Source organism: Podarcis raffonei, chromosome 9, assembly GCF_027172205.1.
Source record: "Podarcis raffonei isolate rPodRaf1 chromosome 9, rPodRaf1.pri, whole genome shotgun sequence".
Classification (NCBI taxonomy): Eukaryota; Metazoa; Chordata; class Lepidosauria; order Squamata; family Lacertidae; genus Podarcis; species Podarcis raffonei.
The window spans coordinates 40,519,052-40,531,402 of NC_070610.1; the positions used below are offsets into that span (position 1 = coordinate 40,519,052).

Below are 12,351 nucleotides of genomic sequence, written 5' to 3' on the forward strand. Positions count from 1 at the left end.
ATAGTTATGCAAATAAGGGATCAAAAGTGACGTTCAGTGATTGGATAGTTTTAGAAAATTGTTACAGTTACATTGTACTGGAGCTCTATATAAGCAGGCTGACTGAGCCCTTCAGTTCAGTTCTGTTCTGGCCTGTGAATAAACAAGAGCTGTTTGAAGAATCGCTGTGTCGTCTGATATGTTCACCCACAACTTAACAAATCGGACACGCATAAATTGGTTGTTCCCTTTAACTGTAATTGCTTTTGCTCCCAGGAGCTAAAGGCTGTCTTCCCCTCCCCTCTTTTTATTTTTACAACAGCTTTGTGAGGTAGGCTAGACATGTATTGTCAATAGATTGTTTGAGGAGGGGAGCAGAATTCAGACGGCCCAATTCACATACAGTGTACCAGTTGCAGGAAATCTGGTTGGCACCCCTAGATTTCAGCCTCAATTATGTCTGGGGGTTGGGGAAACAACCTGACACAGTGTCCCATTTGCTAAAGAACTCATGAAGGGCATTTTATTTTACTGAGGACAAATGATGATGCACCTTTTGGTCATTTCACAATTAATGTTACATTTCCGGTTGCCAGTAACATTGCTTATTGTATACGATGTTCTGCAAACACATAAACCTGTATCCCATCCAGAAAATTTGTTTGATTTGTCAGTCTTTTCCTGAGACTACTTCATCAAACAGCATTACTCACAAACAGCTGAGTTTGTTGTAGACTCTGTCCTCACCTACTTGCAGAGTATTCTGCAAATATTTGAGCTGATTATTTATCTCCCCCTTGCACATTAGCGCATTAGACCTTTGTTGAGCAAATGGAGTTCACTGTCTTCTGCTCAAGGTAAAGCATACACTGCAATCTTTGAATAAAGAAGTTAAAGCTAACCTTTTATAAATGAGCCGAAGTCCTTCAGATATCTGTAGATCATTCAAATTAAATCGGGCAATGTTGTGTTCCGGAAGCTGGGGCACAAACTGACCAAAGAATATTAAAATCTGATGTTGACAAATGCTTCCAAATCTTGTTCTTTGTATGAGTGCTCAGTATGTAGAGCGTGAGACTCTTAATGTCACGGTTGTAGGCTCAAGCCCCACGTTGGGCAAAAGAAAACTGCATTATTGAGGGATAGACTAGATGGCCCTCATGGTCCCTGCCAACTATACAATTCTATGATTCTATGAATGCAACCACATCTTACAAACTCTGGAAGACATAGAAACAACAGCAGAAAAAAATACTATTGTATTTCTAATGCTATTATCAAATTGTCTCCTTTATAATCTAAGATGCAGTTTAATCTTCAATCAGACATGTTGAATAAAACTCATGTGATTGTTATAAAGGGATGTAATTTTCCCTCCTCTGAATTTGGTTTGAATGTTGCACTACTGTATGTGTAGTCAAGCAATATTTTGTTGTCTGTATTGCCAGGAGAAGCATATACAGTAGCAGCAAAAGGAGTATTTTCAAAATAAAATTGGTAATGAATATTTTCTGTGTTATGTGGAAGCAAGAGACTGGCAGGTGGGCCGAGACGCAGAGCACACCCCAAACAATGGCTCTGCTGGCCAGGAAGAAAGCCAAAGAGGGTGAGTAAGTGAGGGTGGCAAAACACTGCGAGCAGCCATGCAAGCTCTCCCCCCCTCCCCCGGCTCCATCATGCTCTTTTTGCATTGTTTTGGCACTGTTTCTTGGTTATTATTATTCATTTATATGTTGCCCATCTGACTGGGTTGCCCCAGCCACTCTCAGCAGCTTCCAACAAATTATAAAGCATCAAACATAAAAATCTTCCCTATACAGGGCTGCCTATACATGGTTCAAATCATGCATTTATTTATTTCACAGTGATGCGCATAATGGGGGTGGGGGTGGTTGGTTGCCTGTGGAAATTCTGATTCCATTTTAAAGCAGGAGCCCTAAACTTCGATCTTCACGTTAACACAACATACAACTTCCATCCCATCATTGCTGTGGTGCACAAATGTTAATAAAGTTGCTATGTACGTTCTTGCTGTGTCCTAACCTCTTGCCCAAGTTTCTGAACTGCCTTATAAACAGATATTTCCATTCCATGGACTTCCTATTTCGCTTTTTTTTTAAAAAAAAAACAACAACCCAAAAGTTAATCTTAACAGGAATGTTCAGGATAACTTTCCAATGTCCCTTTGAAAGAAAAGGCTAACAAAGATCGGCTCAAACCTCTATGTACACAACCAATGGGATTTATAAAGTTTGACCTAAAAACTAACCAAATACCATTTTTACCTTTCTTATCAGTTTGAGAAAGGTACATGAGTATCTAGGCTTAAGAAATCTGCCTTCCATCTCCATCTGCATTAATCATTCAGGAGCTGCTTGAGAAATCCGTCAGTAAACCACAAAAGGCTCAAAATTGCTCAATTCAGTACACAAAGGGCTTTACTTTGGCCTCTAAAAATGAATTGCCCATTCTTCTATTCATTTTCTAAAGATTTGTCTCTATAAGGACACCTTAGCAAAACCAAAAGCACTTAGAATGGCAAAGTAAATGCTGTCAGGGTCTTGATTAAATGTAGCAAATTACCTCTCTTCTGACTCCCGTGTGTGTGTGTGTGTGTGTGTGTGTTGTTGTTGTTGTTGTTGTTTTTGTATCAACATAACAACAAATCTATGAAGAAGAGTAAGGAGCATCTTGGTTTGTGCCAAAATTTTATCAAGAGATTTTAAGGATCAGCGTTATTTCACAGGTTTGTTGCAACAACACTGTACTTACTTACTTACTTACTTACTTACTTACTTAATTGTTAAGAAAAAGAAAGAAAACAACCCTCTAAGCGGTTTACAAAATTTAGAAATCTTTTTGCAGGATAACTAACTTGAGCTTTTTTCAGCCAAAGGGCTTAATCCCTCATAGGCAACTTTCTGTGGCGCTGCATGGCAGTGGCTGATGGGTCCACGGACAAAAGTGGGTGAAGCAAAGATGGGACTCTTCCCTTTGTAAACTAGGCTACATGCTAACCGTGCAAATGCCAGAGGTTTCTGCATCCACGTACATCAAGATGCATTATTTCGGTCCAAGCACAGGCAAAAGCACTTGAGAAGGGTACAGAGCAGGGCAAGTGAGGGATGTTGCTAGATGCGGGTGTGTAGCCTCGGTACAAAGAGAGAGAGGCCCCAAAGCCTCGGGTTCCCCACCTCAGATGTCTCCACCTTTGTAGAGTAGCTCATTCTTCCCAGGTGTGGGATCTTCTTGAAGGGATACCACTCAGAAAGAATGTGGCACTCTGCAAACCCTGCCTGGAGCCTCCACAGGCCCAGATGACATTCATCAGGTGGTTTGGCCTTGTGTGGTGGAATTTTAAAGAAACAAATAGTCAGCGCAGGGGAGCCCAAGTAATATCGGGTCTGTGGCGTAGTGAGAGGGGACCTTTCTTGCTTAGAATCAGATCACATTGATGTCAATGGGAGCTTTCCACCCACAGCAAATAACCGAGAGGGGTTCATGCGCAGGAGCTCCAGGATTCTGTTCCAGCTCAGGGGAACCACACACAAGCTATTTCTTTTCTTGAGCCTCAATCGCACAGAAACGCTTTCCATGCTGCTACATCCCCAACACTCATACCTTCCAAATTTTCCCAAACCTTTAAAGTTTATACCAATATAGTGGTACCTCGGGTTAAGAACTTAATTCGTTCTGGAGGTTCGTTCTTAACCTGAAACTGTTCTTAACCTGAGGTACCACTTTAGCTAATGGGGCCTCCCGCTGCCGCCGCACGATTTCTGTTCTCATCCTGAAGCAAAGTTCTTAACCCGAGGTACTATTTCTGGGTTAGTGGAGCCTGTAACCTGAAGCTTCTGTAACCTGAAGCGTCTGTAACCCGAGGTACCACTGTAATTTTTAAAGGCCACACGGGGGTCCAAGAGCACAGCATAAGCCATTTTACAAAATAACATATGCACTTGGAGCTGTTTGAACTTTGTGGTGGCGGACATAGACTCTTCTTGCGATCTTTGCTATCTCTGATCATCAGACCCTTCAGATATACAGGTCAGGCTTAGTGCAAGTGGTTCCCGGAAGCGATTGCTCCATAGGGCAACTTGTCCATCTTCTACAACCTTTTTTCTTTTTGTTGTTGTTGTTCCCTGCAAAGGAGGACTTGTGGACGTGGGTGCTGAGTGAGAAATGCACTGGTGCTAAAAATGGGAAGAACAGGCAACGGATCCCGGAAACACCCCCGCAAGGTCAGGAAGAGGCTGCCCTCCCTCCCCACTCTGTCCCCGCCTATATACGATACTGTGTCCACCCACTGTGTCCCACCTGATCCCTTAAGCTACTGCTGTGCAGTCCGGAGAGCAATATCAGGTCCCTGACACTTGCAAAGCCGCACCGATAAAGCACTGCCTCTTCAGTGCTTGGGAAGTCACAGAGCCACAGGCATAATGAAACCCAGGTTCAACATTTGGCTGCCTCTCCTGTCCTTCCTTTTTTCAACTTGCAGCACAGTAAGTGTAGCAGGGCAGGGTAGCACCCTCTTAAAGAAATGGCTGAAATAGCTGCCATAGTAGCAAAATCACTGAAAGTCTCATTTTATTTTATTTATTATTTCACATAGTATGATGTTCCTGTGACCCGTGATAACTGCTGCATCTTGGATGATCGATTTGTAAGTCAATATCTCTTGTTATTCTTGCGCTTCTTACTAATATGGTTACTACTGGCATGTTGGTATGTGTATTCCTTTGTGAAGCAGTTGTTAAAATGTGTGGCTGCTTTTAACGTTGGCTACAGATTGCATGCAATATTTTAAAATAAGCTCATTTATCATTGTGTTTTAAGCTCTCCTTTTGTCTAGCCTACAAGGGGGTCATTAATATTCATCAGGTGCTGCATGTGTAGGGGATGAAAAATTATAGAGTCAGACTGTTAAACATTTATTCTTCTGCAGTGTGATTTAAAAGTTTTCTTTTCCTTTAGGGTAGCTTTTGCCCCACCACATGCGGCATTGCAGATTTCTTGAATACATATCAGCCTACAGTGGATCGAGATCTCCGGATACTTGAACAAATCCTGGAACAGATCTCTAACTCTTCAAGTTTAACGGACCAACTGATAGCTCAGATTCGTCAGGCGCACATGGGATCCCCTCAAACTCAGCCAAGTGAGAATGCAAAGGCCACTACAGTACAGTGGAAACATTCCTTTATTTCCCAGTTCATTTAGCAGCACATCCCTAACATTTTGCATGCTTTTGTTCCTGTTCTGCAGATGTGATTCCAGGTTATACTCAAAAGTCCAGAGAAATCATTGATGAAATCATCAGATATGAAAACATCGTTGTGGCCCATGAAAATACAATACAGTATGTATCTTCTGTTACTGCAGATTTGAGGACTTTACTTAATTTCACTGCTTCGCTTCCTCAATGAAGTTCTGCTGATGTGTTAAGGAAAATGTGTGTGTTCTTATAACTTAACCTGTGTAAACAGACAAGTTGTTTGCTTAGTTAATGTTTATCACCTAATCAAGCTATTTACTTGTTTAAAGTTATAATCCAACCAAGAGAATAAGCTATCTGTGTAGCTGCAGCTCCTATACCTTGGAAGCAAGCCTCACTTACTACATTGGGGCTAACTTCTGAATAAACCCGTTGAATCAGACTACAGCAGATGCTTCTTACACATCTAAGGAACTCAGATACAGCCATCTATTATTCCTCCAGTGAGCTCAAGGCAGCAGACATGGAGGCATGCAGTACAATTATTCTTTTAGGTCATATTAGTGCAGAAAAACAAGCACTTGCTCCTAGTAGACTGACTGCATTGAGGGGAGAGTGGGGTCCCTCACTGGACCTGCACCAAGCTCTATGCCTTCAGTGGACAGTTTGCTGGACATGCAGAGAGTGAGGTAACTTGAGATAAGACATGATTCTCTGCCCCCCCCAACCTCCTCACAGTCTAAATGAATTCAGCTTCAACTATTGTTCCAATAAAGCTGTCCTGTATTGGGTTTTTCAATTGCTAGGCAACTGACAGACTTGCTGATTTCGAACAATAACAATATTCAACATTTGAAGCAGAAGACTGCTCAGCTTGAGGCACAATGCCAACAGCCCTGCAAAGACACTGTCCAGATACAAGAATTAACTGGAAGAGGTAAGAGTGAGAGCCTAGTACCTGTTTGATGAATTGTGTGCCATCACTCCCATCTTATTGAGGTGGCTAACAGCTCTTTTAAGAAATTTAATCTGTTTCTGATCATGAAGTCCACTCTATTCAAATATATACAGAAATTAATGGGAAGTCGCAGTGACAGGATAATGCCAGTTTATTGCGTACTAACATTTTATGGAAAGGCAATGCATTTGGCTAATTGGCCATTTTATAAACTTATTTCATTCTTGAGCATGAAGCCCAGCCATTTGAAAGCATATTTTTAAATCTGAAAGAACTGGATGTGGGTACAAAGACTGTGGGATTGAGATCAATAGAAATAACTCTTCAATTGACAGTTGCCACTATAAAATGGTTTCATCACTAAAGCATGGAAACAAACAACTTAGTTCTAGTGACTTAGTTCTGAAGATCCAGATGGGCTTAAGTCCAGGCTAACATCTATGGGCTGTCATTCTGTTCTCACCTCAAGTCTAAGCACAATTATTCATAGTTTCCATTGATGTCTGCAGCATACGCTCACAAATAAGTATATTTAAAAGTGGAGCCTTGAGGTCGACATGTTTACTGCATTATATCTACTTGTGTCCTTCCACTGATGGAATCCTTTTTGAATGCAGCACAGACTTCCATCAGCTTAAGGTAGTTTTTGCAAAACTTCCCTTTCACCTGAAGTTCCCACTTCACCTACCAAACTGTTCCAAAATGTCCCTCCTCTCACCCCAACATAACATTTGGAGCAGTTGCAAGAGGCCTCATCTCCTTCCCATTAGTGGAAGTCCCGATTGGACCAATGAGTGGAGAGAGACAACTTGTGGTATTTTCTGAAGTTTCAAAAGCTTTGTTTGACCTATAAAATTATCAAAATCTCTATATAAGTAAAGAGGAGGAAGGCCATAGCTCAGTTGTAGGTTAATACAGTTCCAAGAAAACCACATTTCGGTGCAGACAAATAGGAATGTATCTCGTTAACTTCTGCAGACTTGCAATGAATAATGTAGGTACATCTCAGTGTCCAAAGTGTTTTGTTAACAGTCTTTAAATTATGTACTCCAGAACAGTTTCCACGTAGAGCAGAACCAGTGGTTTGAGGGGTGTGGGGTTAGTCTTAGGCCAGGGAGACTTGGGTTCAAATGTCTGTTCAGCCTAAGCTACTTCATGTGATTCTTGAGAGATTAAACTGTGTATATTGCCCTGAGTTCTTTGGGTAAAGCACTGGAGAAGAATGCAAATTATAACGATTGAGGTATGTGGGGTATTTAGTCTTGTTTAGTTAAAATGTGAATACCATAGACAGCAGTTTCCCTAATGTATGTTGCTCCTGTTTCTTCATTATAGATTGTCAAGACATTGCAAATAAAGGTGCCAGGCAGAGCGGTCTCTACTTCATCAAACCTCTCAAAGCCAAGGAGCAGTTCCTGGTCTATTGTGAAATGGATACACTAGGAAACGGGTGGACGGTTTTCCAGAGGGTATGTGACCTGCAAAGCAAATGCGTGGCATGCATAACATATAAGAGTTGTATAAAATGAATACTAATCCTGCTCATTTTCCTTTCCTACCTCTCCAATTCCTTCCTATCAGAGGCTTGATGGGAGTGAAGATTTTAATAAAAACTGGATTCAGTACAAAGAAGGCTTTGGACACCTGTCACCAAACGACCAGACAGAATTCTGGCTAGGAAATGAGAAGGTTCATCTGATAACCACTCAGTCTGCTATTCCATATGCCTTGCGAATAGAGCTGGAGGACTGGAGTGGCCAAAAAAGGTATTCCTCCAGGAGGATTTCTTCAGTGGTGGTCAAACATTGGCTTATTAACTACATGCTCCTTCCAGGAGGAACAATGGGGATTTCCCCTTCCCAAACTTCACATTTTCTTCCCATGAGAACTTTGTACCTGCTGGTAACACTTCATTTGGCTCAGAAGGTTAAGAGGAAATAGTGCAATAAAAGCAGGAACACACATGAGGCCTCCCCACAAAAGGGCTTCCCAGGGAGTAAAAGATGGGTGAGTGGGGTCTGACCAGAGGCCAGGAGGGGAAAGAGAGGTACAATGGTGCCAGTGGAAGCAGAGAAGGAGGGCTTTGTGGGGGAAGGAAGAAGAGGTAGATGCAGGATCTGTATGAGCATTGCTGGGGTAGAGGAACTGTAACAGCAAAGGCTTGGGATCTTGTGACTTGTTGGGGGCTGTTAAGTGCAGCAGAAAGGACTGTGTTCTACCTGGTTCTTTGTCGCAGGACATCATTGCTCTTAGACTTTGGAACTCTGGCTATCCAAAGTTTGCACTGTACAGCTGCCAAATTCTAAGGTATAAACTAGATCATTCTGCTGTCCTCTTCACCCATCCATGCCCCCACTCCAGGTCTGTGGGCCAAAGTCTGCAAAGAGAGCTCTTGCTTTGTCAACACCTGGCAAGCCTGTTATGCTGTGCCAGCATCTTTCTGTCCATTTGCTACCAGCCAATACAAGTCTTAAGGCTATTGTTGGTTTCTCTAGGTTCAACTGCTTCCTGCAACATGTAATCCAGGCTCCTTCCCAGCAGCCAATCTGACATTGATATGTGTTCTGGCCATTAGTCTACAGCACTAATGAAAGACCACTGGGCTGTCCCCAGTCTTCTTTTACCTGACAATATTCCACTGAGGAGCATAAAAAGCACAATTATATTCGTTTAAAATAGCAAATTTTTAATTATAGAAGTAGGTAAAGTTAGTGTACCATGTTATAACCCAGGGATGGTTTGCACCTCATCTCTCAAACAAGCTCTAGTTTACTCCTGCAGTAACTGTAATAGCAGAAAACTGCTTTACTATGGTGCCCAGAACAGAGGAGTGCGATCAAGTCCTCTACGTTTATAGACCTGCTAAGATGAAGTATTCGGCAGGCAGTTGTTTTAGACAGTTTCTGCGCAAATGCCCCCATTTTGTATCCTTGAAATGCCTGCACCACGTAATATAATTAATGGACATGTCTGAGGAATCAAAAGTAAAAGCCACTTAATGCTAGTAAAATTTGGAACGTTTAACTTTCTCCTTTCTACAGCTATGCAGATTATGCCCACTTCAAAGTGGGAACTGAAGCAGACAAGTATCGCCTGACTTATGCCTTCTTTTCTGGCGGTGAGGCTGGTGATGCCTTTGAAGGCTTTGATTTTGGAGATGATCCAAGTGACAAATTCTTCACATCCCACAATGGAATGCAGTTCAGCACAGCTGACAACGACAATGATAAATTTGATGGCAACTGTGCTGAACAGGACAGATCTGGGTGGTGGATGAACAGATGTCATGCTGCTCACCTCAATGGCAAATATTATCAAGGTAAGGCTATGAACTTTCTGCATGCTCCAAGTCCTCTCTCCCCTCCCCTCCCCTCCAAACTTTTGAAGGTGGACAGGTAACAGGGGCCTGACTCATCTGATCTCAGGTTTCAGAAAGAGATGGGCAAATATAGACACCTCCTCACATAATCTGGAAATAGTTCCACTTATTCTGAGCCAATCCAAGTTAAAATGGACTCCATCAGGGGTGTTTGATAGGACTGATTTTTTTCTCTCTCCAGTCCTAAACATTCAGGGTAGGATCCAACAAAAGTGAATCCTAGGCTCACTGTATATAGTGCAACTTACTTCTGAGTTACCATGCATAGGTTGCTTCTTTAAGCACTTTTCTGTCCCATTGATTTCAATGAGAGAGAAATCAATTCAACTTTGATATGCTAGCCTTTGGCTACAGCAAGTCTGCAGGTGCTTCAGATTTTCCAGGATCAAGTATCCGCTGTGCTCTGGATCTGGATGGCCAGGTATATGCATTTTCCTGTGGTTTATGATTCTGAGATATCTTGAAATAGGAAACTTTAATACTGAAATGGTGCCATTAGCTGGTCAATTGACTCCTTACATATCACACATGAGCGATTAAGAATTGTAATTACAAAGTATGCCCCCTTCATCTCACTTCAGATACTTACTCTGAGTAAGCCTGAGAAGGAACCATTTGCTTGCCAATTCACATTTTATATATCACATATTTATTGTGTGTATAACTAAGTGCAGTGCTTTTTTTCTTAAAAAAATATTTAGGGGTACTTTCATTTTCCTACTCATATTGAAATACTGCCCCTCAATGAGGCCAAACTTAGATTCACAAAATGTTTAGGGGTATGCATACCCCTGCGTCCCTCCAGAAAAAAAGCACTGTTCTTATTATGAAATGTCCCATTCAACTCAGTGGAACTGACTTCTGAATAAACAAGTTTAGAAACTTGCTGCAGAATTGCTGAGGGCACAGAGAAGGGTAAAGTTAAGTGCAGCTTATCTTCTCATTCTGTAAAAATAATCTTACCATCCACTTACATAATATTATGTTGCTGCTTGTATTTTAGGTGGTGCTTACACAGAGAAAGATGCCGGTCCAAGTGGTTATGACAATGGCATCATTTGGGCAACCTGGCGAAGTCGGTGGTATTCCATGAAGAAAACAACTATGAAGATCATTCCATTCTCCAGGCTTTCAGTAGTAACAGGAGGGCAGGCCGGAGGAGTAAAAGAGGTTATTATTATTATTATTTAGTTGTTTTGCCTTGCCAAAGCAACCAAAAGTGACTTTCAACCAAACACCGAACAAACAAACAAAAAACCAAACATAAATACATTCAAATTGGGGTGGTGGGGGTGGGGTGGTTGTACTTTACAAACATCCCACCCACTTATAAAAACCATACATTGTTAAAGGCCAAAGGTCTGTGTATAGAGAAAAATGGCCCGGCACCTAAAGATAATATGCACTGAAGGTGCCAGAGGAGCCTCCCTGGGGAGAGCATTCCAAAAGTGGGGAGCCACCACAGAAAAGGCCCGTTCTCATGTTGCCACCCTCCAGATGTCTCGTGGAGGAAGCACATGAAGAAGGGCCTCAGATGATGATTGCAGGGTCCAGCTAAGTTTATATGGGGATAGACTCTTTGGGGAGAGGCTGGATTAGGAGGCCGAGGAGACATTTAGGAAGACAACAAAGTCAATTGAAAATTGAATTAATGGAATCATTGCACCTGAACAATGTTAAGAGCATTTTACTGGCATCTTATGGAAAATATTCTCAGAGCTATTTCATTCTGAATACTGTGTTATCACATGAAAATCAAAATGGCATATAGATGTGTATAACGGACACACGATACCTGATGCCATGTGATGTGGTGTTGGAACTCTAGCAGAGAATGGCTTTAAAATAGGACTAGACAAATTTCCTGGTGGATCATTCTGTTGAAACTATCATTTAGCCATGATAACTAAACAGAACCTCCATGCTCAAAATTAATGTATCTTTTAATCCCAAACTGGAGCGGAGATTATTGTCTGTTATGGTCTTCCAAAGATTCTTAATTAGTAATGTCTTTGGTTGGAAATTGCAGGGCTCTTTTGTTTCTGTGTTCACAAAATCCTCTTTATAGATGTATATCATTCAGTCTTTTCTCAGGAGAAAAATGACAGTTGTTCCTTTTTCTTTCTTTCTTGTAGGTTGGAGATGTTTAAAAGAACATTTTTAACAAAGATTTAACTGGTCAAATTCACAAACTTTTATAAAATGCTACTCTGAAGTTCACAAAGCATCCAAAATGTAGTCTCTGGAACTAGAAGCAAATCATTAAATGTTCTTTTCCACCCTCCAATAAAAGACATTCATTGCTCACATTTTTCGCTGCATATTCACAGTTGCACAATTTTGCACAAGGTTGTGGAAAACTGAATAGCTTACATGTTTAAAAGCCTGGATCCTGAAGTTCTCCAGATTGTGTCTGTATGCAACAATGGTATAGCAAAATCCACATGCAAGAAAATATCCTTCAACATAGGCAAAAACTGTTCTAGATTAGAACCACTATTTGTAGTTATTGTTCAATATTTCTTCTCCGTATATATTTGAATAAATATTAATAAATGAAAATGTACTATTAATTGCTTCTTAACTGCCACAATAATTGAAAGGAATTCGGCAAATGTTCAGAATCATCTTCAAAAGATTGTTTATAAATCTGTAAATGCGCTCCTAGCTTTATTCATCAGTGCCCTAAAGGGACCCTGACCATTAGGTCCAGTCGTGACCGACTCTGGGGTTGCGGCGCTCATCTCGCTTTATTGGCCTAGGGAGCCAGTGTACAGCTTCCGGGTCATGTGGCCAGCATGACTAAGCCGCTTCTGGCAA

General features: G+C 41.4%; 1 protein-coding gene across 2 annotated transcripts; it reads left to right on the forward strand.

The window, feature by feature from the left end:
• The first annotated feature begins 4,163 nt into the window (after positions 1 to 4,163).
• On the forward strand, positions 4,164 to 12,104 carry FGG (fibrinogen gamma chain). 2 transcript variants are annotated; one of them, XM_053403050.1, is made up of 10 exons: positions 4,164 to 4,220; positions 4,592 to 4,642; positions 4,954 to 5,137; positions 5,245 to 5,338; positions 6,001 to 6,131; positions 7,488 to 7,621; positions 7,734 to 7,918; positions 9,194 to 9,471; positions 10,535 to 10,701; positions 11,667 to 12,104. In XM_053403050.1, the coding sequence occupies exons 1-10, from the start codon at positions 4,179 to 4,181 to the stop codon at positions 11,679 to 11,681; spliced, it is 1,281 nt and encodes a 426-aa protein (XP_053259025.1). In that variant the 5' UTR covers positions 4,164 to 4,178; the 3' UTR covers positions 11,682 to 12,104. The 2 variants fall into 2 exon arrangements, with proteins under 2 accessions (XP_053259025.1, XP_053259024.1); XM_053403049.1 differs by lacking the exon at positions 4,164 to 4,220 and adding an exon at positions 4,291 to 4,481.
• The last annotated feature ends 247 nt before the right edge of the window (positions 12,105 to 12,351 follow it).